The sequence below is a fragment of the Callithrix jacchus genome, chromosome 12 (genome assembly GCF_049354715.1).
Source record: "Callithrix jacchus isolate 240 chromosome 12, calJac240_pri, whole genome shotgun sequence".
Lineage (NCBI taxonomy): Eukaryota > Metazoa > Chordata > Mammalia > Primates > Cebidae > Callithrix > Callithrix jacchus.
This window is the reverse complement of record NC_133513.1, coordinates 29,620,478-29,647,692: the sequence shown is the minus strand read 5'-3', so window position 1 is coordinate 29,647,692 and position 27,215 is coordinate 29,620,478. Positions and strand designations below refer to the sequence as shown.

Here is a 27,215-nt window from a genome sequence, read left to right as displayed (position 1 = left end):
AAGCTGTTTGCCTCCTGCCCAGCAGTAAGAGAAGAGGAGTGGCTCCTGTCAGTTCTCTCCCAGCTGGAAGAGGCTGACAAGGTCAAGGCCTGGTGGAGAGGCCACTGCGGCCAGGAGTGGGGCTGGTGGCAGGGAAAGCTTCAAAGAGGCTGAGCCTACAGCCAGGCTTTTTGACCCCAGGCCAGGCCCCCGCCCCCAGACACTGCCCTCTGCCCACTTTCGAATTTCCCTCTTTTTTTCAAGTTGTTCCCCTTTCCCCAGCCCTCTCTCCAGAGAGGTGGTCACTCAGCGCTTGGTGACCACCTTCCCACACCCCACTGGCCCAATTACAAGTGGTGATTTTCTGTTTATTGCTCAAAAACAAGAATTCAGAAGCAAAGGTGGAGAGACTGTGGGGCGGGGAGATGGCAGGAAGGGGGCAGGGCCTTGTCCCAGCTCTCCCCTTCATCCTTCTTCTGACCTTCCTGGCCGGAGTCAGGCCCAGGGCCAGGGCATCGGGGAGGTGGGGGGCCTTCGTGGCCAAGGGAACAGTAGAGCTATTGGGGGAAGTCATTAAGGGGGGCCCTGGGCAAGAGGGGCCGAAAGAGTTGCAGGGGGCAGAGTTCCCCTCCCGGGATCCAAAAGTCAGTAGGGTTGGGGGCAGGCCCCTCATTTGGCAACTGAGAAGAGGCGGCTTTGGGCGGCAGGATGCTGGTTTATTTACTGTAGGATCTCCAGGGCCATCAAAGCCCCCTCATGGGACGGGGAGACTATTTACACAGCCAGGGAGGAGGGCAGCCAGGAGGCAGAGACGGGTCCCATACTTCTCCCTGCCCTGAATGAGGAGGGGAGGGGCGTCCTGGGTCCTGCAGCTGTAGTCTTGGGGTTCAGATGGAAACTTCATATTCCCGAGTATCCTGAAGACAGAGAGATCAGGTCAGTTGTTGGAGTCTGATGGGGGTAGAAGAGGCAGCCAAATGGGAGGAGGGGGAACAACCTGAGTTTATTTATTTATTTTTATTTTTAAGCGTTGGGGTTTCACCATGTTGGTCAGGCTGGTACAGAACTCCTAACCTCGTGATCCGCCCACCTCGGTCTCCCAAAGTGCTGGGATTACAGGCGTGAGCCACCGCGCCCTGCCTGACCCTGAGTTTTAAAGTAACATTGACCACTGGGGGCTGTGGGGGCCACAGGGGCTGAATCTGGCCAGTGAATTTGTTTGGTTCACCCTACAGTGTCATAAAATGACACAAGAATCTGAATTTCAGGCTTGTCTTGAACAACTGGAAGGTCTGCCAATTAGGCCTCAGTTTCCACTATGGGATAGAGCCGTATCCTTGAGACGGGGCACAAGCCCTCCACTTAGCCACGGTCCTATCGCTCCCTATTGTCCACATGTGGCTCGCTGTGCTCACTGACATGGCCCCTGTGGGCACCTGAATTTTGAAATTCCCAAGACAGAGATTCCAGAGACCTTGCAAGGTTTTGGAGTCCTGGGAGAGCCTAGTGGTGGCTCTTCAGGGGCAGGGGGGTTGCTCACCCCGGCTTCATACAGTGGGTTGCTGAAGTCCGACTCCACGGTGATGGGGCTGTAGGAGTGGGAACCCGAGAAGCCGAAAAGGGACTTTCCCTGAAGCCTGAGAAAGGAAAAGGACAGAGGAGCTTATCAACAGGTAAGCCCCTGAGCTCCCCTGACCCAGGCTCCGGTGCCAGGCCAGCAAGACGTCTGCCCTGGCTGGCAGCACCCAAGCAGGCTACTTACTTGGTGTAGTATATGTAAACGCCACTGCCGAGAACAATGACCAAGCCTAGGGGCAGCAGGATGGCCAGGGCCAGGTTCCCCCCCTCCAGCTGCCGAGACGGGTCTGTGGTCTGGGTCACTATGGGAGGAGGAGAGGCCAGTGAGCTGCAGCTGGGCCCCATCCTGGGCTCTCCCAGCCTCCTGCCCTGGGCCTCGAACCCTGGACCTCACCCCTCCAAGGCCTGGCCTCCTGCCCGGTCTCTGCCTTGCCCTCCCGTCCTGGCCAGCCTGGGTCTCCACCTGTGCCCTCACTGACCTTCCAGTTTTCGGTTGTCCAGGAGCTCCTCATAGGCAACTGCAGGGAGAGGAGGGGGAGGGGATGGGGTCTGAGCCAGGGAGGGGAGGAGGCTGGAAGGGCCCGGAGCCCGGTGGGGCTGGGCTGGACAGCCTGGTTCTCTCTGTCCTCTGCTCAACCTCAACTTTCTCTTTCCCTTGGTGGGGAAGAGAGAGGAGTGACCAGCACAGGGCCTTTGTCCTCTTTCTCCAGACCCCTAAAAAGTCAGGGTTCCTGGACAGTCTGAATTTGTCAGATAGGGAAACTGAGGCCTATCCAGAGACAGCAAGGAACTTCCAAGCCAAGGCCCCCTCTACGACACCACTGAGCGAATCCCATGACCTCACACGACCCAGGGCTTCTGGACACACCCGTGAGGACACGAGGCCACAGGAGGAGAACCGGGAGCTCTGTGGGGTTGCTCATTGCTCTCGAATGTGCTACCTGACTCTCCCAGCCCTGTTACTCCCCGGACACTGGTGTGCCCCTCCTGCCCTGTCTGGCCAGGCACCTTTGCAGAGCGGGGGCTGGCTGGTCCACTGGGAGGGGTGGCCGGGCACACAGGTGATGGTGACCTCGCCGATAAGCTCAAAGCCCTCATAGCAGAAGAAGCGCAGAGACTCGCCCGCCTGGTAGTGGTGCTTGTACAGCGTCTGGTAGCCATTCTCAGGAACCCCTGGGTTCAGGCACGGCTCGTACTTCACTGCGGGGAGCATGCCAGTCACGTGCCAGCTGCACTACTGGGCACAGGGCAGACGGGCTCTCCCAGGGCTACCCAGCCACCCTCCCAGGGTGTGCCCTAGACTCACAGGCGCATTTGGGGACCCGGTCGCTCCACTTGGGTGTGCCCGTGTCCCGGCTGTAGCAGGTGAGCATGGCTGCCCCCTCTAGGCTGTACCCTGGCAGGCAGCGGTACTGTACGTGGGAACCAACGGGGAAGCCTGCGTCTGAGGCGGTGCGGTGCCCGTTGGTGATCTCGCCAGGGTCGGCACAAGTCATGACTGGTGGCAGAAGAACAAGGGCAGGGGGAGCGAGGGCTTAAAAGACCAGTCTGGGCCACATAAGGAGACTCCCATCTCTACAAAAAATTTAAAAATTAGTCAGGAGTGGTGGTGCACTCCTGAGGTCCCAGCTACTCAGGAGGTGGAGCGGGGAGGATCGCTTAAGCCCAGCAGGTGGAGGCTGCAGTGAATGGTGACTGCCCTACTGCACTCCAGCCTGGGTGACAGAGTGAGACCCTGTCTAAGAAAAATAAAATAAAATCTCCCAGAATCCTAGGGCTGGGAGAGGCCTGAGCCTCGGGCCATTTCCCCTGAACATCTCTGCACACACATGCACTTCCCAGCACTTCCTCAGAAGGAAGACAGCATGAATTGGAAAAACGTAAAATGCAATGCAGTGCATTTATTTTCAGACCAGAATGACAGACTTATTTATTTATTTAGAGACGGAGCCTTGCTCTGTCGCCTAGACTGGAATGCAGTGGCACGATCTCGGCTTACTGCAACCTCTGCCTCCTAGATTCGAGCAATTCTTCTGCCTCAGCCTCCCGTGTAGCTGGGATTACAAGCATGTGTCACAATGCCCGGCTTCCCCATATTGGCCAGGCTGGTCTCAAACTCCTGACCTCAGGTGATCCGCCTGCCTCAGCCTCCCAGTGTTGGGATTACAGGCGTGAGCCACTGTGCCCAGTCGACAGAGTTAATTGTTTAAACAAATTCAATGTATGTTATATTTCAGGTTTCTTTTAGAAAACAGGTTGCTTGGGGCAACCCCAAGCCCCTATCCTGGGGTGAAATTCAAAATATTTAACCACCGTACCAGAGCATACCAGCCAAATCCCAGCAGTATGAGCCCGGCATGGCATGATATTTGCACAACAGCAGCTGCCCTCTTTAGAAGGGGCCCAGCTCTCCTGTCTCCCACATTCTCATCATGCCCAGCCCAGTACACACATACATTGCCTGCTTGCAGGCATTTGAGTTTACCACCCTATTGTGAAGGAATCATAATCACAGCCATTTCTTGTATATAAATCTGAGCCAGGCATCCTGCTGTTTTACAAACAAATATAATTCTTTTTTTTTTTTTCTCTTTTTTTCTGAGACAGAGTCTTCCTCTATTGCCCCGGCTGGAGTGCAGAAGTGCGATCTCGGCTCACTGCAACCTCTGCCTCCTGGGTTCAAGCAATTCTCCTCAGCCTCCCAAGGAGCTGGGATTACAGGTGTTCGCTACCATGCCCAGCTAATTTTTGTAGTTTTAGTAGAGACAAAGTTTCGCCATGTTGGCCAGGCTGGACTCAAACTCTTGACCTCAGGTGATCCACCCACCTCAGCCTCCCAAAGTGCTGGGATTACAGGTGCAAACCCCCATGCCTGGCCTCAAATATAATTCTCTGTTTTGGAGACAAGAACTTGCATTCACTCAAGCTGGAGTGCAGTGTCGAGATCATGGCTCACTGCCGCCTCAAACTCCTGGTCTTAAGCGAGTCTCCCACCTCAGCCTCCTGAGTGGCTGGGACTACAGGCACACACCACCATGCCTGGGTATATTTTTTATTTTTTGTAGAGAAGGATCTCATTATGCTGCCCAGGCTGATCTCAAACTCCTAGGTTCAAGTGATTCTCCCACCTCGGCCTTCTAAAGCACTGTGATTTCGGATGTGAGCCACCACACCTGGCACAAACATAATATTTAATCCTGTTTATCCTGAGAGGCCAATGTCAATGTCATCTCCCTTGGAACCCAGGGCTCAGGGCAGTCAAAGAACTGAGGCCCATGGTCACTCAGCCAAGGAATGGCAGAGCTGGAATCTGCACAGGTCCCAGCCATGGAGCACTGGACAGGGACTCAGAGATGTGGGTCTTGGCACACCTTCAGGCTCAATCTGCTGCCTTGGACAGGTTCCCTCCTGAGCCCAAGGCAGCAGGGCCAGCTGAAGTCTTTGCCCCATCCAGGCCTGATAGCAGCCTGTGAATCCTTCCAGGGTTGGGGAGTGTACAGCCCAAATCTGGCTTCTTGAAGCTTCTCCCCTTGGTCCCATCATTGCTTCCAGATGCCACATAGAACTACAGCCCCATGTCCTTGCGGCTGGCTTCCCAAAATTTGGAGAAAGTGACCAGCTGTCCTTCCTTTCTGCTCTTTTTTTTTTTTGAGATGGAGTTTCAGTCTTGTTACCCAGGCTGGAGTGCAATGGCGCGATCTCGGCTCACCGCAATCTCCGCCTCCTGGGTTCAGGCAATTCTCCTGCCTCAGCCTCCTGAGTAGCTGGGATTACAGGCACGTACCACCATGCCCAGCTAATTTTTTGTATTTTTAGTAGAGATGGGGTTTCACCATGTTGACCAGGATGGTCTCAATCTCTTGACCTCGTGATCCACCCGCCTCGGCTTCCCTCTTTTTTTTTTTGAGGTTGAGTCTAACTCTGGTCATGCAGGCTGGAGTGTGGTGGCTTGGTCTCAGCTAACTGCAACCTCCACTTCCCCAGTTCAAGTAATTCTCCTTCCTTGGCCTCCCAAATAGCTGGGATTACAGGTATGTGCCACCACGACCAGCTAATTTTTGTATTTTTTTTTTTTCTTTTTAATAGAGACAGGGTTTCTCCATGTTGGTCAGGCTGGTCTCAAATTTCCGACTGCAGGTGATCTGCCTGCCTCAACCTCCTAAATTGCTGGGATTACAGGTATGAGCCACAGTCCCTGACCTAATTTTTGTGTTTTTAGTCAAGACAGGGTTTTGCCATGTTGGCCAGGCTTGTCTCGAACTCCTGACCTCAGGTGATCTACCTGCCTTGGCCTCCCAGAGTTCTAGGATTACAGGAGTGAGTGCTAGGAAAACGTGAAGTCGAAATCCTGACCTCAGGTGGTCCACCACGCCTGGCCCCTTTCTGCTCTTCTAAAAGATGCACACTCCCAGCTCCTTTAAATGTTTCCTCCTCTGTGAAATCTCCTGCCCAGGCCCTGAGAAAATGAGCCTACGGCTCTCCCAATGGCCCTTCTCCACGCCCAGGCAGCATGCGCCCTATGAACTTTCCATCTGCGATTCACAACCTGAGTCCTACTCCACCGATGGGGAAACGAAGGCTCAGAGATGCCAAGTGCCTCGCCTGAAATCACCCACTGATCACCAACCTGCCTATTCCTCCCAGATTGTGAGCTCCACCAGGAGGGGCTCGAACCCCCATCTCCTAACCCCAACCCAGCACGGGGCTTCAGTGACCGCATTCAAATAAACCAAGGGCTCTGACAAGCCTTGGTCCTAGCAAAGTGGCTTCCCAGAATTTTAACCGAGAGGACTGAGGAATTGGGGTGGGGCGTGGGGCAGGAAGCGTGGAGGGGGCGGAGCCCAGTGGGAACCCCGGCAGAACGCTTTCAGGGGCGAAACTCAGACGCCGTAGAGGCGGGTTCAGGAGGGGACTGGGAGTGGGGAATGAGACGAGGAAACACAGATCGAGCCCAGGTCTGTGCAAGAAAGAGGAGGGATGCAGCCCGGAAAAAATGAGAGGGTGACCCAGAGAGGACACAGAGGGGACTGTTTCGGGGCACCGGGCGGAGAAGTGAGAGCTAAAGGACACGGGGACGGGGCGTGAAGAAAAGCCAGGCAGGACCCCGACCGAAGGGATTGAACCCAGACGGCACAAGGACAGGGACAGGACAAGGCAGGGGCGGGGCCGGGGGGTCGGGGGCCGGGCCGGCTCACTCTTTTGGCAGGCAGGCGGCGCGGAGCTCCAGGACAGGTCCCACTGGCAGGTGAGAATGTCGGAGCCCAGCAGCTCGTAGCCAGGCTCGCACTGGTAGGTGAGCACTGTGCCCCGGATCAGGTCCCCGTGGGACGCCGTCCTCCAGCCCCACTCCGGAGGTGGCAGCTCAGGGCACGTGTCGTTCCTGGGGACCTCTGCAGGGGAGGAAGGGCTAGTTTGGAGGCTGCCGCTTAACTCCGGGCGCCCTTTCAGCCTCGGAGGCTTTGCTCCGTGACTCCTCCCGAGATCCCTCTCTAGAGACAGGGTTTCGTCTGTCGCTCTGGAGTGCAGTGGCACAAGCATAGCTCACTGCAGTCTAAACTTCCTGGCCTCAAGCGATTCTCCCGCCTCGGCCTCCCAAGGCCCTGGGATTACAAGCGTGAGCCACCGCGACCGGCCACCTCCCGGGATCTCTGCCCGACCCTTAGGGCAGGGGCGGGGCCAGACCCCTGCGCATCCCGGGACTCTGTCCCTCAGTACCTTTGAAGTGCAATACGAAGCCCTGGCCCAGGCCTGGATTTGGGGGCCCAGGAGGTGCTTGAAACTGCAGTGTGAGGTCAGGCCCAGAGGAGAGGAGGCGGCGGCGCGGTTGAGGTCCCCGCAGCTGGGCCAAGACTCGGGCGCTGGGACCGTCCCCGTCGAACAGAGTCAGCATGTCCCCTTCCCGCACATTCAAGCTGCAGGGGGTGGGACCAGACAATGGGGCGGGACTGCGACTTTCCCCTCCCATCCAGCGCTGCCCAATCCCCAAGTCTGCTCATCGGTAGCCCCTCCTACTCTCCAGCCCCGCCCATACCCTCCTATCCAGGTCTGGGGCCGCCTCCGTTTTGACCAATCATGGTTTTTCCTGTACTAGTGCCCCAGGGTTCCCCCCATTCTATGGCTCCTCCTGTGTCCTATTATCCAATCCCTAACCTTGCTCATTACTAACTCCGCTCACTGTCCAGTCCTCCTCCATCACCATGGGAACCACAGACTAGCCCAACTCCAGCTCTGGCCAATCATAGACCACATGTGTTACCACCCTGCGCAACTCTAGGCCCGGCTGGAGTACTGGCTTTGAAGCCACGCCCACCTCAGCTTCAGTGCCGTCTCAGGACCCTCTCTTACCGATTCAGCTCTCTGGATTCTCCCCAGACCTCCCCAACTTGCTGGTGATAATGCAGTTTGGGTCTGTGTCCCTGGAAATCGCTCCAGGGACAGCCTCAGAAACCTCCAAAGAGTGAGAAGCACCAGGCCAGAGCTGCTTGTTCACAATAGCCCCTAAGGAAGGCTGCATTGTCCTATTTATTTGTCTGAAGTTGCCCGGCTAATACGTGATTTGAGGCCAGCTCTCCCACTTCTATCCTGAACCCTTTGTGCACCAGCCTATCCACTGAATTCTGGGTAGATACGGAAGAGCCACGCAGGCTCAGAATGCAGGCTAGTGTGTTGGGATACCACACTCTGCTGAGCCCACACCCGTCGCACCCTCTGCAGGACCCAAACATACATCTCAACTTGGAGCAAGATGCGCTTCTCTTCCTGGACATGAAGGCCCCACACGCAGTCCTGGCCTGGGCTATAGCTCTGGGGCCAGTCGGGAGAGAGGACCACGCCAGCTGGCTCCGACAGCTCCCCTCCACACATGGCTAGAGAAAAAGGGGTGTCAGGTTTGGGACCCAGGTGAGCATACCATCTCCATTTCACCATGGTCCTCACCACTCCTGATGCGTACACCACATCACCTCGCTTGTTTTGTTTCCTATTATGATTACCCACCTTTTCTTTTCTTTTTTAATAGATGGAGTCTCACTCTGTCGTCAGGCTGGAGTGCACTAGCACGATCCCAGCTCACTGCAACCTCCGCTTTCCCAGGTTCAAGTGATACTCATGCCTCAGCCTCTTGAGTAGCTGGGATTACAGGCATGCGACACTATGCCCGCCAATTTTTGTATTTTTAGTAGAGACGGGGTTTCACTATTTTGGCCAGGCTGGTCTGAAACTCCTGACCTCAGGCGATCAGCACACCTCAGCCTGCCAGTGCTGGGATTACATGGGTGAGCCATTGTGCCCAGCCTGATCCTCCTGTTTCTTTCTTTCTTTGGGATAGAGTTTCGCTTTTTTTGCCCAGGCTAGAGTGCAATGGCACGATCTTGGCTTATCCAACCTCTGCCTCCCAGGTTCAGGTGATTCTCCTGTCTCAGCCTCCCGAGTAGCTGGGATTACAGGCATGCGCCACCATGCCCGACTTATCTTGTATTTTTAGTAGATACGGGGTTTCTCCATGTTGGTCAGGCTGGTCTGGAACTCCCAACCTCAGGTGATCCGTCCACCTCAGTCTCCCAAAGTGCTGGGATTACAGGCGTGAGCCACCGCACCCAGCCATGATCCACCTGTTTCTTGCCACATCTAGGTCCTGTTGTGCTCAATATGCAGTCCTACTCCTAACGAAGCAGGAGCTACCCACTCTCCCCACCCACTCTCCAGCCTGCCCAATCTGTGATTTAACCCAACAGCAGTTCTTGCTCTTGAAGACATGAGGGTTGTGACCCCTGCATTCAGTAACTAGCCCACCAGTTATTTTGCTAAGAAAACAGTCTCTGAAGGGACAGGGATTTACCCAAGGCTTGGGTCAATTAAGTCTGGACATGTAGCCCTTCTTCCTGAATGGCCTTGCTGGGATCCCCAGTTAAGGGGGCGTCATGGACTAAAGGACCTGCCTGCAACAAGGAGGGCTCACCTTTGCAGGCTGGCTCTGTGTCGTTCCAGTGAGGTTCGGTGGGATCCACACATTCGATGGCATTGGGGGGCCCAGGGGGCTCTAGGGCATATCCTGGGAGGCACGAGAAGGTTGCCAGTGCCCCTGGACGAAACTCAGGATCTGTGGTAGTGACGTTTCCATGTGCCAGGAAGGGGGCGAAGCAGCGATCCTCCTCAAAGGCTGGGAAGGAGTCAGTCATAACAATTAAACATTAGGACAGGCCTCGAGGGATCTCAAATTGGGGATGTGGGCTGAATTGGGGTGTTGTTTGACTGCTTACTGGGCTTTTTTTTTTTTTTTTGAGACAGAGTCTTGCTCTGTCACCCAAGATGGAGTGCAGTGGCATGATCTCAACTCACTGCAACCTCTGCCTCCTGGGTTCAAGCGATTCTCCTGTCTCAGCCTCCCAAGTAGCTGGGATTACAGGCATGGGACACCACACGTGGCTAATTTTTTGTATTTTTAGTAGAGATAGCATTTCTCCATGTTGGTCAGGCTGGTCTTGAACTCCTCAGGTGATCTACCTGCCTCAGCTTCCCAAAGTGCTGGGATTACAGCCGTGATACATTGCACCTGGCCAATTTTTGTATTTTTAGTAGAGACGGGGATTTCACCATGTTGGCTAAGTGAGTCTCAAACTCCTGGCTTCAAGTGATCTGCTTGCCTCAACTTCCCAAACTGCTGGGATTACAGACATGAGTCACTGTGCCCGACCTGGGTTGTTTTTATTTTTTCAGAGACAAGGTCTCACTCTGTTGCTGAGGCTGGAGTGTGATAGTGTGATCACAGCTCACTGCAGCCTAGATCACCTAGGCTCAAGGGATCCTCCCGCCTCAGCCTTTCCAGTAGCTAGGACTACAAATAGGCACACCCACCAACAGCTCATTTTCTGACTTTTTAAAAAAATTTTTTTGTAGAGATGGGGTTTTACCATGTTTCTCAGGCTGGTCTCAAACTCCTGACCTCAGGACATCCATCTGCCTCAGCCTCCCAAAGTGCTGGGATTACAGGCGTGAGCCACTGCCCTGGCCTTGATGGGCTTTTAAAAACTGAATGCCATTGGGTTTAGCACTCTCTCTCCAGATTGTCAAAAAAATTCTAACACTTCTTTCACGTATTTGTTTTGCCTCCCTGGCCTCTGGAGGGGACCCCCGGAGGTAGCCAAATCCCAGCCACCATTCTATAGAGAGGAGGTCCACAGACCAAAAAGCCACTTGCTCAAGGTCACCCAGAAGACAATGGCAGAGGCAGGTTTGCGCAGATGGCCTGATTCCCAGTCACAGACACTTGGCTCTGAGAACAGCAGAGATGGGCGGGTAAGGGGAGGGGTACCTTTGGAGAACTGGCTGGTGTAGGTATATTCTCTCCCCAGAAGAGTATTATTCTGAGGAGAGAATATCAGTTGGATTCTGATCATTCCTTGCTGTTGCTAGACCCCAAAATTGCAGCTAATGCAAAAGTCACTCAGTTTTTACTTCAGTCTGTCAGCAAAAGCAAACATTTGTAGAGCACTTGAGTTTCTGCCCACTTGATCGTATTTTAGCTGCAAAACTCCCTGTGAGGTAAGAGTTAAGTGCCTATGATACCAATGAGGAATCCTTTTTTATTTTAGATTTTTAAAATTTTATTATTTTATTTTTTATTTTTTGAGACCGAGTCTCACTCTGTCACCCAGGCTGGAGTGCAGTGGCGTGATCTCACTTCACTGCAACCTTGACCTCCCAGGTTCAAGTGATTCTTATGCCTCAGCCTGCTGAGTAGCTGGGATTACAGGCACGTGCCTTGCTAATTTTTGTGTTTTTAGTAGAAACGGGATTTTGCCATGTTTCCCAGTCTGATTTCAAACTCCTGGGTTCAAGTGATCCACCTGCCTCAGCCTCCCAAACTGCAGGGATTACAAGCATAAGCCACTGCATCCGGACTATTTTATTTATTTTTTAAAATGAGGCCAGGCACAGTTGCTTATGCCTGTAATGCCAGCACTTTGGGAGGCCAAGGTAGGTGGATCACCTGAGGTCAGGAGTTCGAGATCATCTCTACTAAAAATGCAAAAATTAGCCAGGTGTGATGGTGCAAGCCTGTAATCCCAGCTATTCAGGAGGCTGAGGCGGGAGAATCTCTTGAACTCAGGAGGTGAAATTTGCAGTGAGCCAAGATCATGCCATTATACTCCCGCCTGGGTGACAAGAGCAAGATTCCATCTCAAAAATATTTTTAAAAAGTGAGACAGGGCCTTGCTCTGTTGCCTAAGCTGGATTGCATGGTGTGATCACAGCTCACAGCAGCCTTGACCTCCCAGGCTCAAGTGGTCCTCCTCCCTCAGCCTCCCGAGCAGCTGGGACCACAAGCGTGCACCACATCTGTCTAACTTTTTTTTTTTTTGTAGAGACAAAGGTCTTGATATGTTATCCAGGCTAGTCTCAAACTCCAAAGTTCAAGTGATCCTCCCATCTTAGCCTCCCAAAGTGCTGGGATTATAGGCGTGAGCCACTGTGCCTGGCCACAGTGAAGAGCCTTAAGCTCACAGAACATCAGTGGCCTACGACTATGGAACCAGGTCTCAAAACTTGCCATTTTCACTAAAAGACCTGTGCTGTTTGCACTTTAACACTCCCAGAATCAATTCCACAATTGGTTTTTGCTGATCCACTGTTCTATTTCACTGTTACTTAACGTGCAAGGTATCATGTCCAAATCCTACCCCTCCATCAGGGCCCAGTGCCATTTCCATTTCTCCCGTGATTCATATCAAACACTAGACCCCCTCATCTCTGATGCATTTCACCTTTTTTTGTCTCTCTCTAGCAACTATTTATATAACTCCTCTGTTGAAGCCACAATGAAATTCCATTTCCCAAACATACCAGGCATTTCTCTACTCCCTCACCTTTGCTCACACCCTCCCTCCCTTTTGCCTGAGATGCTCTTTCTCAAAGTTCCCCTCTTTTCTTTCCTTTCCTTTCCTTTTCTTCTTTTCTTTTCTTTTTTTGAGACAGCGTCATGCTCTGTTGCCCAGGCTGGAGCGCAGTAGTGCAATCATAGCTCATTGCAACCTCTTGGGTTCAAGTGATCCTCCCACCTCAACCTTCCGTCTAGAGGTTTGTGCCACCATACCTGGCTAAATTTTTAATTTATAGACACAGGATCTTACTATGTTGCTCAGACTAGTCTCAAAAAATCATCCCACCTTGGCCTCCCAAAATATTGGGATTAAAGACGTGAGTCACACAACTGGCCTCAATCTTCCTCTTTTAAAATATCTTCTGTTGGCCAGGCAGGGTGACTCATGCCCATAATTCTAGCACTTTGGGAGGCCGAGGCAGGAGAATCACTTCAGCCCGAAGTTGGAGACCAGCCTGGGCAACATAGATAGATGCTCTCTCTGCAAAAATAAAAATAAAAATGAGCTACGCATGGTGGTGCACGCTTGTGGTCCCAGTTACTAGGCAGGCTGAGGCAGGAGGATCACTTGAGCCCAGGAGGTTGAGGTTGCAGTGAGCCATGATAGGGCTACTGTACTACAGCCTGAGCAAGAAAGCAAGACCTGTTTCAATAATAATAATATTAAAATAGCCTCTGTCCTTTAAGGCCAAGCTCAAATGCCTCTTCCTCCATGATCACTGACTTCCTTCTTTCTACCTATCCGCATTCATGTCCCCTTCTTCTGGTAATAGCACCCCGATTTCAATTTTGGGAAGCATGCCTTCCCCACTCGCGGTCCACGCGGTTGCGTTGGAGCCCACCAGGAAGGCCACGTGAGGCAGATCAGCCAATCCCAATACTGCCTTCTCCTAGCTCAGTGATTGGCTCAGGCTAAGGCCAACCAGGACCTTAGCCAGGCCAGTGAGTGCCTATCCTGGCATTTCTGCTGAGCGCTCAGGAAATACGTGAGTGTTCTCTCAGATGAGGTTATTAAGTTGGTGGTATGGGCTGGGCGAGGTGGCTCACTCTTGTAATCCTGGAACTTTGGGAGGCCCGGGGGCGGATCACTTGAGCCCAGGAGTTCAAGATCAGCCTGGGCAACATGGTGAAACCCTGTCTCTACTAAAAAACCCAAAAATTAGCTGGGCATGGTGGCGCGTGCCTGCAGTCCCAGCTACTCAGGTGGCCGAGGCATGAGAATCGCTTGAACCTGGAGGAAGGGGCTGCAGTGAGCCAAGATCGCGCCACTACACTCCAGTCTGGGCAACTGAGGGGGACTCTATCTCAAAAAAAAAATTAAATAAATAAAAAATAAGTTGATGGTATGTAAGTTAGTGGCCATTTCCATCACACAGGGAAAGCCTGCCTGAGAATGAAGCCAACACAGAGGAAAGAACCGAGATACTGAGATAACTAGCCTTTAGTTGTGTACCTGGATGCAGGCATACATGAAGCTTAAACAGAGAAGGCTGCCTTGGGGAAGGAGAAGAGGTCCCTAGAAGAGATCCTTGCAGTTTTGGGGCAGAGAGGTGAGTCAGGTTTCAGGAATCCAAGCACAGAGGTGAACAGGCATGGAGTTTGTGCTTCCAACTATGGTGTCGGGAAGAGGGGAAGGTTTGGGGGCTGGGGTCCGGTGGAGGCGTGGGTCACTTACCTTCAAAGCGGAGGCTTAACAGCAGGGGATTGGCAGGTGTCTCTGATAGCAGCTCCACATAGAGGGACTGGGCATCACTGATGAGACCCCGCTCGGGGACATCGTCCATGTCCGAATCATAGATCACAGGGGATAGGGGGCTGCCCCCTGAGCGCACCATCAGCCTGGGATGGAAAGAAGGGTGACCAGGAGCTCAACCTGCCTCACAAGCTGCCTCATCCCTTCCCTGCTCTCCTAACTTATTTTTATAGCTGTTATCATCACACATTAAGTATATGCCACGCACTCTCCTAAGCCCTTACACATTCTGTGTCATTTAATTTTCACAAGAACTCTTGAGTCAGATACTATTATTATCCCTTATTTTATAGATGAGGACACTGGGACACAGGAAGATCAAGTAACCTCCCCAAGGTCACAGAGCAAGTAGTGGCAGGGCTGGGATACCAGGTTGCTAGGTAAAGGATGATAATGACGATGAAGACAGCAGATGCTCGGCCAGGTGCAGTGGCTCAGCTCATACCTGTAATCCCAGCACTTTGGGAGGCCAAGATGGGTGGATCACCTGAGGTAAAGAGTTCAAGACCAGCCTGGCCAACATGGTAAAACCCTGTCTCTACTAAAAATGCAAAAATTAGCCAGGGATGGTGGTGCACACCTGTAATCCCAGCTACTCAGGAGGCTGAGGCAGGAGAACTGCTTGAATCTGGGAGATGGAGGTTGCAGTGAACCGAATTCATGCCACTGCACTCCAGCCTGGGTGACAGAGTGAGACTCCATCTCCAAAAAAACAGGAGTAGCTAGCAGACACATTTATAGTGCTTATTGTCCTAGGCACCATTCTAAGGACTTTACATAATTTTTTTTTTTTAGTGGAGTCTCACACTGTCACCAGGCTGCAGTGCAATGGTGCAATTTTGGCTCACTGCAACCTCTGCCTCCTGGGTACAAGCCATTCTCCTTTCTCAGCCTCCTGAGTAGCTGGGATTACAGGCATCTACCACTGTGCCCAGCTAATTTTTGTATTTTTTTAGTAGAAACGGGGTTTCACCATGCTGGCCAGGCTGGTTTCGAACTCCTGACCTCGTGATCCACAGGCCTCGGTCTCCCAAAGTGCTGGGATTATAGGCATGAGCCACCACGTCCGGCCTTACTTTACATAACTTCATGCATTTATCCTCACAGAAACCTGAAGAGGGAGGTACTGTTATCTCCATTTTACAGACGAGAAAACTGAGGCAGAGAGAAGTTAACTGATTTGTCTAAGGTTGCACAGCTACACTTCCCAAGAAAGGCTTAGGACTAAACTGTGATGCATATCTCAACCACACCCCTGCTGTGTCTGAGTCCCCACTTAGCCTCCCTAATTCCCTGAGGTGGGAACTTCTGACCCAAGACCCAGACCCTCACCGGTCATTGTCCTCATCCAGCGAGACCCTCTCGAAGTGCAGGTGCAGCCGGCGCCCCTCAGCTGCTTCAATGACCCAACGGCAGGTAAGGTTGGGCCCTGCAGCTCCCCCAGGCTCTGGGGAGACGATTCGGCCCAGTGTGGCATTGTGGATGGTGCCACCACAGGATGCTGTGGGCAGAGGAGGAGCAGGTTAAGGCCAGCCTGAGGTGACTCGTCCTTCTCCTCAGTGCCTCGGCCCGTTTTCAGAGCTGTTGTGTCCCACCCTTGGCTGGGACCTGGCCCAGGGCTGGCCTCTGACCCATGAAGTCACCCCAGAGGATAGGACCTTCTCCAGGCCATGAGCCAGGAGAGAAACCAGCCCTGAAACAGGAGAACCCCAGGACTGACACCTCCTACCATGGGGATACCACTAAAACGAAGACTCCCCAGCTGTGGATGCCAGGATGGGGAGTTACAGGGATCCCTAAAATTGAAAGCCTCAGCTGGGAAATCTTCAAGATGGGACTTACAGAATGAAGACACCACAGGATGGGAATCCCAGGATGAGGCTCTCCAGGATGGAAGCCCTCTGAACATGAACCCTAAGAATGGCTTCCTCTAGGATGAGGTCACTCCCCCAGAGGGGACCTCCAGGATGGTGACTCCCAAAATAAAATCTTCAGTGGGAACCCTGAGATGGAGACCACCCAAAGATGGAGACACCCCAAGGAGAGAGACACTCCGTGTAAAGAGTTCTGGCTGGAGACCCCAGGATGGGGACTCCAGAGGGTAGATGGATCCCTTTCAATATGGGTTTTCCCCAAAGATGGACACCCCAGAGATTGGACCCTCCCAATGGGGTTCCCAGGACAGATGCCACCACCTACTCTGGCAGGAGACTCACCCATGCAGCTGGGGGTTTCACCATTCCAAGATGGCCGGGTGCCATTGAGGCAGATGAGGGTCTCCTCTCCCTGCAGCTGGTAGCCCGAATCACAGTGAAAGGTGGCAGTGCCCCCAGGGTGCAGGTCCGTCACACTCACATCCCCATGGGCTGGCCGGGGAGGGAAGCCACAGCTCAGGAGGTAGGCTGCACCAGACAGAGCAGAGAGGAGCAGAACTTACTTTCCCATGCCACCCTCTCGTACAAATCCCCCAGCACTTCCCCACTCTCCTTCCAGGCCAGCCCGCCAGGGGCACACACTGGCTCCATACTGGCACACATACTGAGGAATAAGAGCTCCTCACACCGGCACCTTGCCTCACAAAGAGGAGATTCCAACATCCTGTATCTCCCCTACTCTTTGTAATTTACCCTTTTTGGTCCCCATTTTATAGATGAGGTATCTGAGGTTCAAACAAGTTATTCTGGACCCCACTACTCATTTGCTGTGTGACCTCAGGCAAATAAATGAACTACGAGCTACTCTGAACTTCAGCCAGCTCTAATAATAACAGATGGTATTTGCGGAGCTTTTGAGGTATGCAGAGAAAGATTATATGACCTGGCTGAGTGCAGTGGCTCATGCCTGTAATCCCAGCACTTTGGGAGGCTGAGGTGGGTGGATCATGAAGTCATGAGTTCGAGACCCGCCTGGCCAACATGGTGAAACCCCATTTCTATAAAAACACGAAAATTAGCTGGGCATGGTGGCAGGTGCCTGTCATCCCAGGTACTCAGGAGCTGAGGCAAGAGAATTGCTTGAACCCGGGAGGCAGAGTTTGCAGTGAGCCGAGATTGCACCACTGCACTCCAGCCTGGGCAACAAGAGCAAAACTCTGTCTCAAAAAAAAAAAAAAAGATTATGTGGCCTGTTTTGCAGATTTGGAAACCGAGGCTCCAAGTTATTAAACATCTCTTTGCATTTCTCCCCGCTCCACACACACAGCCTTTCTTTCACCGAGGTACCCGTGGTATACCCTCAGCTTCCATGCAGAAGAACCATCTGAAGTTTTTTTTTTTTTGAGACAGGGTCTCACTCTGTTGCCCAGGCTGAAGTGCAGTGGCATGATCATAGCTCTCTGGAACCTTGAACTCCTGGCCTCATGCAATCCTCCTGACCCAGCCTCCCAAGTGGCTGGGATTACAGGTTTGTACCACCATGGCCCACTAATTTTTTTTTTTTAAATTTGAGATGGAGTGTCACTCTGTAGCCCAGGCTGGAGTGCAGTGGTGCAATTTTGGCTCCCTGCAACCTCCACCTCCCTGGTTCAAGCTATTCTCCTGCCTCAGCCTCTGGAATAGCTGGGACTACAGGCACGTGCTACCACGCCCAAATACTTTTTGTATTTTTAGTAGACATGGGGTTTCACCATATTGGTCAGGCTGGTCTTGAACTCCTGACCTCGTGATCCGCCCACCTCTGCCTCCCAAAGTGCTGGGATTACAGGCATGAGCCACTGTGCCTGGTCAGCCGCACTAATTTTTAATTTTTTTGTAGAGATGATGTCTCAGTATGTTGCCTAGGCTGGTCTTGAACTCCTGGCCTCAAGCAAACATGAAACTTCTTGAGGAAATTTGATTATTTTGTCTTTATTTGTTTATTTATTTTTTTTATTGAGGAGGCATCTCACTCTGTTATCCAGGCTAGAGTGCAATAACACACGATCTCGGCTCACTGCAACTTCTGCCTCCTGAGTTCAAGCGATTCTCTGCCTCAGCCTCCTGAGTAGCTGGGACTATAGGCATGTACCACCACTCCAGCTAATTTTTGTATTTTAGTAAAGACAGGGTTTTACCATGTTGGGCAGGCTGGTCTTGAACTTCTGACCTCATGTGATCTACCTGCCTCTGCCTCCCAAAATGCTGGGATTACAGGGGTGAGCCACTGAGCCCGGCAGCTATTTTGTGTTTAAAGACCTTAATACTCAGTGGCCTCTAAATGAATCCCCCAGTGAAAGTAAAGTGCAAGGGAAAGCTTTGCTTTTCTTGAGGAACTTGTTTACCTTCTTTCTTTCAGTGAGAACTATAGGATTTCCCTTTTTGCACTTGTTGCCAGGCAGCTCGGAACCAGATGAATGTTTGTCCCTAGCAAAAATGATCAAGCTTTTTTTCAACTCTGATAAGCATTAGAGTTGGTGCCATTTTTTCTTACTTATTCTATATAATTGCATTGCTTGCCTACTTTTTGAAAGCCTCCTGAAATTCTTGTAGAAACAGATGGGAAATGCCGGGTGCGGTGGCTCACACCTGTAATCTCCCAGCACTTTGGGAGGCCGAGGTGGGTGGATCACCTGAGGTCAGGAGTTCAAAAACCACCCTGGCCATGGTGAAATCCCATCTCTAGGTGTGGGGGGGGAAACAACAGATGGGAAACACGCAAACAAATAAATAAAAAGTCACTTGTTAGTAAATGATTTTTTTTTTTTGAGACAGAGTCTCCCTCTGTCTCCAGGCTGGAGTGGTGTGACCACAGCTCACAGCAGCCTCAACCTCATGGGCTCAAGCAATGCTCTCACCTCAGCCTCCTGAGTAGCTGGGACTACAGGCATGTGCCACTACACCTGAATACTTGAAAAAAAATTAGGCCAGGTGCAGTGACTCACACCTGTAATCCTACCACTTTGGGAGGCTGAGGCAGGTGATCACCTGAGGTCAGGAGTTCGAGACTAGCCTGGCCAACATGGCAAAACCCCATCTCTACTAAAAATACAAAAATTAGCTGGGTGTGGTGGCGGGTCCCTGTAGTCCCAGCTACTCGGGAGGCTGAGGCAGGAGAATCATTTGAACCGAGGAGGCAGAGGTTGTAGTGAGTCAAGATCATGCCACTTCCCTCCAGCCTTGGTGAAAGAGTAAAACTCCGTCTTAAAAAATAATAATAAAATAATGATTTCACCATGTTGCCCAGTCTGGTCTCGAACTCCCAGACTCAAGCAATCCTCCTGCCTTGGCCTCCCAAAATGCTGGTATTACAGGTGTGAGCCACTGTGCCCAGCTAAGCTGTGTCTTGTAGGAGGGGCAGGCTCTGGTTAGCAGAGGGCTCTGGAGACACCGGCTTGGCTGGGCCTTTGCTTTTTCTGTCTCTCTGGCCCTCAGTGATTCTGTAAGAGACCTGGTTTCTCCCTATGTCAAAATTCAACACATATTTCCTTGGTTGGGCCCTGAGGACAAAGAGGTGAAAAAGACCCAGGCCTTGTCCTCAGGAGTCCATCATCTACTGAGATAGACATAAGAACAACCTTCTAGAACACAGTGGTTTCAATACATGGTAGCCTCTGTAACGGCTGCCCATGGTCAACAGGATCAAGTCTGAATGCTTTAGTTTGACATTCAAGTCCCTTCCACAGTTAAATGCAGCCCAGCACATTCTACTTCTTTTCTTTTTTTTTTTTTATAATTTTTTTTTTTAAAGACGGGGTTTCACGATGTTGGTCAGGCTGTTCTTGAACTACCGACCTCAGGTGATCCGCCAGCCTTGGCCTCCAAAGTGCTTGGATTACAGGCGTGAGCCACTGCGCCCGGCGCTCCCAAGACCAATATAGCCTACACAACACAGTTTGTGACTCCTCAAGTTTCCACCTCCATATTTTTGCTTGTTCCCTCATCCCCCTACTTTCTCATCTTTTAAGAGATCAGACTGGGGGGGGCCTACGAACCACCTCTTCCAGGAAGCCTGGCTGACTCTACAGCTCTCCAACAGTTACTTGCTCTCTTATCTATACACAATCCTGCACGCATGACTTTGTCATCACATTCATCACTGTTTGTTGTTGTTGTTGTTGCTGTTGTTTTGAAACAGAGTCTCACTCTGTCACACAGTCTGGAGTGCAGTGGCTTGATCTCGGCTCACTGCAACTTTTGCCTCTCGGGTTCAAGTGATTCTCCTGCCTCAGCCTCCTGAGTAGCTGAGATTACAGGTATTCACTACCACGCCTTGCTAATTTTTGTATTTTTGGTAGAGACGGGATTTCACCATGTTGGCCAGGCTGGTCTCGAACTCCTGACCTCAGGTGATCCACACGCCTTGGCCTCTCAAAGTGCTGGGATTACAGGCATGAGCCACTGTGCCTGGCTTAACCACGGCCTTTTACCACTGGCCCAAGCCTTGTTTATTTTGTGTCCAAAAAGGCTAGTCTATGAGGTCAGGAGTTTGAGACCAGCCTGGCCAGCATGATGAAACCCCGTCTCTACTAAAAATACAAAAACATTAGACGGGTGTGGTGGGACACACCTGTAATCCTAGCTACTCAAGAGGCTGAGACAGGAGAATCACTTGAACCCAGGAGGCAGAGGTTGCAGGGAGCCGAGATTGTGTCATTGCACTCCAGCCTGGGCAACAGAGCAAGATTCTGTCTTAAAAAAAAAAAAAAAAAAAAAATGGCCAGCCTGGCTGATCAACGGGTGCAGCTGAGAGGCAGCATGGAATGGTGCAAAGACCACTGGATTTGTTGTCAGGTAGGCCCAAGTTCAGTTCCAGCTCCAGAACTTACTAACTACATGACTTTGAGCAGGTGACTTCATCTCTAGGGGCCTCTCACCTATTAACAGCAATAATAATTCCTATCATCGAGGATTGGCCTGAAAATTAAATAAAAGAAATACGCAAAGCACCTGGCACATAGAAGCTGCTGAGAAAATGTTAATCACCCGCCCCTCAGCCTCAATTACTGAATGACTGGGAGCCAGGGACTCAGGGATCTGGTGTCTGGCTGCAATAAACGTGCAGGTGGCTGAGCAATCTACATAACCTCTGAGTCTTTTTCTTCCTTTGAGAGATGGAACCAACAATGGCCACTCTTGGGGTTGCTGTTAGAAGCAAATGAAACAGCGGCTGGTGAAAGGGCTTTGGAATGGGAAAGTTTGCTGCACTTGGGGTGAGGGGTGAGGGAGCCTTTGGCTTTTCAGAGAAGCTAATGAGGCCACTCTGGACCAGAGGCCCAGCTAGTGCAGGTTGGAAAGGGCTGAAACAGGGCCTTGGTCCCAAAGGTGCCCAGCGCAGCTGCAAAGCAGGAAAGACCGAGCAATGAAGGCCAATTTATGCAATAGCCCTGCTTCCCCAAATGTTCCACTTAGCCTAAGGAGTCCTATTTTCAATGCCCTGGGGAAGTGGCTGCTTAAAGGAGCCAGTGGGGAGCCATAGCTTCAGATATCGCAATAGCTGAAGTCCAGCACTCGCCCCGGCCCGCCAGGGAAGCTCTTGCTCCGCAATAACCAGGTCCCTACTGCCAAATACACGCCTCAGCTCACTGCCCTCTCCCACCCGTCACGAATAGGCACCTTTGCTATGCACACACACACATGAGCCCCTGGGGCAGGTCCTGAGCAGAGGCCTCAGGAGAGGCTGAAGAGGACGTGAGAACAGGATTCAGGGTGTATCCTAGATGAGGCACACAAGGCATCTGCAGTCAGCAGAGCTTACAAGGAGGGCAGAGTGCATGACAACAGCCAAGGCCATGCAGTGATGTGAAGGGGACACTGACCCGACATACTGTTTTCGCTCTGTCTCCATGAAGTGTAGGAAGACAGCAGTCTCATGTACACACGTATGCTAGAACATACCCAAGTTGCAAATCTGAGGCTCCCACTTTCTTGCTTAAAACATTTCAAATTAGGCCTGGCACAATGGCTCACACCTGTAATCCCAGCACGTTGGGAGGGTGATGCAGGTGGATCACTTGAGGTCATGAGTTCGAGACCAGCTGGCCCATATGGTGAAACCTGTCTCTACTAAAAATATAAAAATTAGCCAGGTGTGCTTGCAGGTGCCTGTAATTCCAGCTACTTGGGAGGCTGAGGCAGGAGAATCACTTGAACCCGGGAGGCGGAGGTTTCGGTGAGCCAAGATCATCACCACTGCACTTTAGCTTGAGTGACAGAGTAAGACTGTCTCAAAAAAAAAAAAAAAAATTCAAATGTCTCCTTCACACCTGCAGGTTGAAGTAACCTGAACTCCTTACTGAAGCAGATGAAGCTCTTTATGGTCTGAAGCTGACCTGCATCCCAGCCTGGTCTCTGGCCTGTTTCTCCTTCATCTCTTTCTGTGCTTGATGGTAATAGCAGTGACTGACAGTTTTGAAGTCTCTCGTGTACCACATACTGTTTTGTTTTGTTTTTGAGATGGAGTTTCACTCTTGTCGCCTAAGCTGCAGTGCAGTGGCACAATCTCGGCTCACTGCAACCTCCACCTCCTGGGTTCAAACGATTCTCCTGCCTCAGCCTCCCAAGTAACTGGGATTACAGGTACCCGCCATAATGCCCGACTAATTTTGTATTTTTAGTAGAGATGGGGTTTTGCCATGTTGCCCAGGCTGGTCGTGAACTCCTGACCTCAGGTGATCCATCTGCCTCTGCCTCCCAAAGTGCTGAGATTACAGGCATGAGCCACCACACCAGGCCACACACTGTTTTAAACACTTGACATGTATTAATTCATTTGATCTTCCCCATAATTCCAAGTATGGTGATCCCTGTTTTTCAGATGAGATCATGAGACACAGAAAGGTTAAGTAACTTGTTCCAGATCACACAGCTAGGACAATTCTATCTTTCATGCTGAATTCCTTCACCTCATCTGGGGGTCACAACTTCTCTTGCTGGGTCTTGGAGTGTGCTTTTTCATCCACCTAGCCATCTGCCTCCCTCCTTCTCTCCCTCCCTCACACCCTTTCCCTGGCGAATTTATCTTTTGGGTCTCAGCTTAGTCATCATCTCCTCCAAGAAGATGTCCCCATATTCCTCGGGCGAAATTTAGGTCCCTTAGCTATGTGCTGCCCCCGCTGGTGTTTCCTCCATCATATTCCTTATCTCCTTGAATTGTAACCATCCTGCTGACTCTTGTTTTCCTACCTAGATTCTGAGCTCATTGAAGCCAGATTTATACCTGGTGTGTTCATTCCTCCTCCAAGGCTAACACAGGGGCTGGTATGAAGCCAGCAGTTGATAAACATTTGTTGGGTTCAATGGATGAATTGCCCGTTGGACGTGTGTACGGATCTGTGAGTGTGTGAGATAAATGTGCCTGGGTCTCCTCTGAGGGCCCTGCCCCCCAGGGTTGCAGAAAGGAGGAAAAGCTCCCCTCAGCACCCTGTGCTTCAGTGGTCCTTGGAGATGTCCCGTATGCAGTATGGCCCCTGCCCTTCCAGTAGCACCCTCAAACTCCTCACCCTGATAGTGGATCCTGAAGCCACCGCCCCTTGGGACCCGCGGGCTCTGGAAGTGCAGAAGCAGCCGGTTGGTTGGGCTCCGAAGAACTTGTCCTTCTCCAAGCATGGACGAGTTGGCCAGGAGTCGGGGGGCCAGGCCTGGGGATCCCCCACCAGCCAGCACCAGGAGCTCCTCCTCCTGTGACAGGTTCAGTGTCTGCACCTAGAGAAGCCAGACACAGACCCACCAGGGCAAGTCAGCCAGGGGTTTGATCTCCGAAGCCCCTCTCCTGTGCCTTTGCCCTGTGTGTAGCAGCCAAACGGCACTGTGCTGCTGCCCAAGTTGTAGAAATCTAGAAGAGTTTCTGAGGTCACCTGAATCATCAGACAGGTTCTTTGGCTCCCGGGCCAAACCTGTGCATACCCACAGACCCAGAGGAAAAGGCTTGGAAGCTGCACAGTCACATGCTGTGGTCCAGTTACCTGGATCTCAATGCCGTAGCCAGGGTAGACATGGATGCTGTAAGTGCAGTCGAGGAGTCCCAGGGTACGGCTGGCGGGGCTCCCCAGATCTGGAGACTCCACATACCCTTCGCCCTCGGAGATGTTGTTATTACACAGAACTGAGGAGATACAAATGGCTGGGATGGAAGGAAGCTCTTGCCCTCCCAGCCAAGCAACTCTGAAAGCCTTCATCTGCCTTCCCCTCAGCATCTCTCACCATTTTTTGTTTTGTTTTGAGACAGGGTCTTGTTCTGTCACCCAGGCTAGAGTGCAGTGGGGCAATCATGGCTCAGTGCAGTCTCAAACTCCTAGGCTCAACTGATCCTCCCGCCTCAGCCTCCTGAGTAGCTGGGACCACAAGTGCGCGTCACCACGTTGAGCCAATGTTTTAAATTTTTTGTAGAGACGGGGTCTTGCCATGTTTCCCAGGCTGGACTCACACCTGCCTCAAGTGATCTTCCTGCCTTGGCCTCCCAAAGCACTGGGATTACAGCTGTGTGCTGCTGCACCCCCCCACCATCTTTAAGCAATGCTCCCTCTCCCACCTGGAGCAGAACTCCCTTCCCCAACTGTAATATAGCTGAAACACATGGAACACTGCCTGCTACGTCCCAGGACTCCTTCCACAGTTCCCAGCAGCCTCTCTCCCATCCTTCCCTAGCATATACCTCGCTGGTGCTCCCACCCCCATCCCCTTGCTGTTGCCTCACCTGGGCTGGTCACTGTAGTGGTAACAGTTGTTGTGGTGATGATGGTGGTCGTGGTCTCCTCCTCTCCTCCCACAGGCCCAAGGGGAGGCCCTGGGGAGGCAGGGCTGGGTGGGGGCGGGGCTGTGGTTCCTGGGGGTGGGGTCAGCAGCTCTGGTGCGGTGGGGCCAGCCCCCCTGACTCCCTTAGGGGTGACGGCTGTTGTCAGAGGCCCTGTCCCTGGCTCAGTGGCCCGTGGCAGGGAGGGCACTGCAAGAGTCTGGCCGGCCGGAGGGGTGGCTAGTGTGGGGTCCACTTCAGATCCTGGGACAGTGGAGGGGACGTCAGGGCACAGGAGGAGCACATGGAGGACCTTGGGTGGGGAGCAGGGCTAAGGGAAACTAGGCGTTCCCCTGCCATACCCCCAAAGCCTCCCCTACAAGGTACAGCACCCCACTTTTCCCTTCCCCACCCCAACCCCTCACATCTTCCCAAAGCTTCCACAGCCTGAGTTCCCCCTGTTTCTATTCCCATTCCTTCTCTCCACCCAGCCCCTTCCACTACGATGCTTCTCTCTGTGAGCCTCTCTCTACCTCCTGGTCAGATCATTCAGATCGGGCTCTCTCTCTCTGGTTATCTCCTCTCTCCTCTGTCTCGCTCTCTCTGGAACTCTTTATTTCCTCGTTTCTCTGTTTAGTATTCTGATTGCAGTCTGAATTCATGATTTAAGATCCACTAGTTTTTGTGTTTCATTCTCTCTCCCTCTGTCTTCCACCATTTCTCTGACTCTGGTTCTCATTTTCCATCTCTCTTTCTACGTGTCTTTTTCTGTCTGACCATCTCCGAATCATTCTGTCTCTGTTTCTCTGGTTCTGTCTGTGCCCAGGTTTGACTTTCTCTGATGGTCTCGTTCTGTGTCCCCTGAATCTCACCGGCCTCCCTGCAGGCTCTTGCCTCCTCTGCAGTCTCTCTCTGCCTGCTTTTCTCCAGCCTGGCTCCCTATCTCCCTGAGCCCATGTCCCTCCCTCCACCTCTAGGCCATTCCTGCCACTCTGGGGCCCTCACCCGGCAGGTAGCCCATCTCTGGTCCCCTCCTCAGCAGAGCCCCATGGAGCAGTTCAGCCAGGGCCTCGGAGGCCACCGTGGGGGTCTCACTTCCAGGCTCGGGCAATATCTCCTCCTCCTTCAGGGGCAGACCTAGGAGGAGAAGTTATGTGAGCTTCTCCACTCCCCTACATCCCTTCCTTCTCCAGAGAGATCTTTTCTAGAACTCTCCCTCCCTCCTCCATCAACTGGTCCTGCAGGGGCTCAGAGGGTCCCAGGATCAGCTGAGAGCCAAGATCGGAGGAGGGGCTCCCAGCTGCCCTCACACTCCCACTCCTACATCTCTTCTCTCCCCGCTCTCTCCCAGGGCTGAGTGGGCCTTCAGTGAACACCTTAGCGCTTATGAACCCTGGACAGCGCCAGTAAGGCAGAAGGGGTGCTGGTAGTGCCTTCCCTTTCACTTCAGTGGTGATCTCCCCCAAGCCCTGGGGCTCTGCAGAGGGTCTGGCCGCACCTCCCAGCCATTGCTTCCGCAGTGCCCGGCTTTCTCTCTGGTCTTCTGTCTCTGCAGTGTGGCTGTCTTTTCTCTCTCCCACCCCACCCCCTCACTCTGTCTCTCTCTGGTCCTCTGCAGTCTCTGCCTCCTTCCCTGGAGTCTCGCTGGGGTTCAGAGTGGAGGACTGAATATCTGGTCTCTGAGTCCTGCCTCTGCTCATCTGTCTTTGTCCGTACATCCAAGAACATTTGTGTGTGCAGAGCCTGGCATCTCTCTCAGCACCTCCATCTCCCACCCAGGTCCCTCCGTGCTTCTGCCGCCTCCGCAGACATCCCCCCAACTTTCCCAGCCCTCCTTCATGGATCTAGCCCCTGAGACACTGCTAAAAGCTTATCTCATTAATTTCCCTGGCTTCTCACTATTAAGGGTTAAGGGGCTTCGGGTTCAAGCCAGAAATCTCTGGCTTGCCCCTTTCCCATCAGCTGTGCCTCTCCCCTCCCCCATGAGCTCGGAAAACCCAGGATGTTAAGAGAAAGGAAGGTGGAGGACCCCGCTGGGTGCCTTCCTGGGGCCCACCCCCACACTCTCATGTCCTTACCCTGGATCCAGGGACAGCTCAGCAGAATTAGGAACAGCAGCTGGGGAGGCGTTGGGTGCTGGACCCTGGGAGTCCCCATGGCGACTCACCCCGATCTCTCTCCTCTGTGCCTCTCTAAGTAATCTGGCTGCCACCTTTTCTCCGTCTCCTTTTATCTTTCCCTTTAAATCTCCCCCCACCCCGTAGGAGTCAGCAAAGAAAGACAATTTCTCTGCCCCTTGGGATGGAGGGGCCGAATTGGGCAGGGGTGGCCTGGAGCCCACCCCTCTTTGCTCAGTCTCCTCTGTCCTCTGCTCCAGGCTCT

General features: G+C 52.5%; 1 protein-coding gene across 19 annotated transcripts; it reads right to left on the bottom strand.

The window, feature by feature from the left end:
* Positions 1-326: 326 nt before the first annotated feature.
* SEZ6L2 (seizure related 6 homolog like 2) lies at positions 327-27,215 on the bottom strand. 19 transcript variants are annotated; one of them, XM_035267377.2, is made up of 18 exons: positions 26,912-27,215; positions 25,839-25,970; positions 24,798-25,097; positions 24,067-24,206; positions 23,605-23,806; positions 16,406-16,591; positions 15,522-15,690; positions 14,112-14,275; positions 9,515-9,715; positions 8,285-8,423; positions 7,273-7,469; positions 6,753-6,947; positions 2,864-3,055; positions 2,566-2,757; positions 2,037-2,075; positions 1,742-1,859; positions 1,454-1,616; positions 327-896 (listed from the first exon to the last, which is right to left on the bottom strand). In XM_035267377.2, exons 1-18 carry the CDS (start codon positions 26,988-26,990, stop codon positions 867-869), a joined length of 2,838 nt encoding a protein of 945 aa, XP_035123268.1. In that variant the 5' UTR covers positions 26,991-27,215; the 3' UTR covers positions 327-866. The 19 variants fall into 19 exon arrangements, with proteins under 19 accessions (XP_035123268.1, XP_035123270.1, XP_035123269.1 ...); XM_035267379.2 differs by having other exon boundaries at positions 1,520-1,616; XM_035267378.2 differs by lacking the exon at positions 2,037-2,075.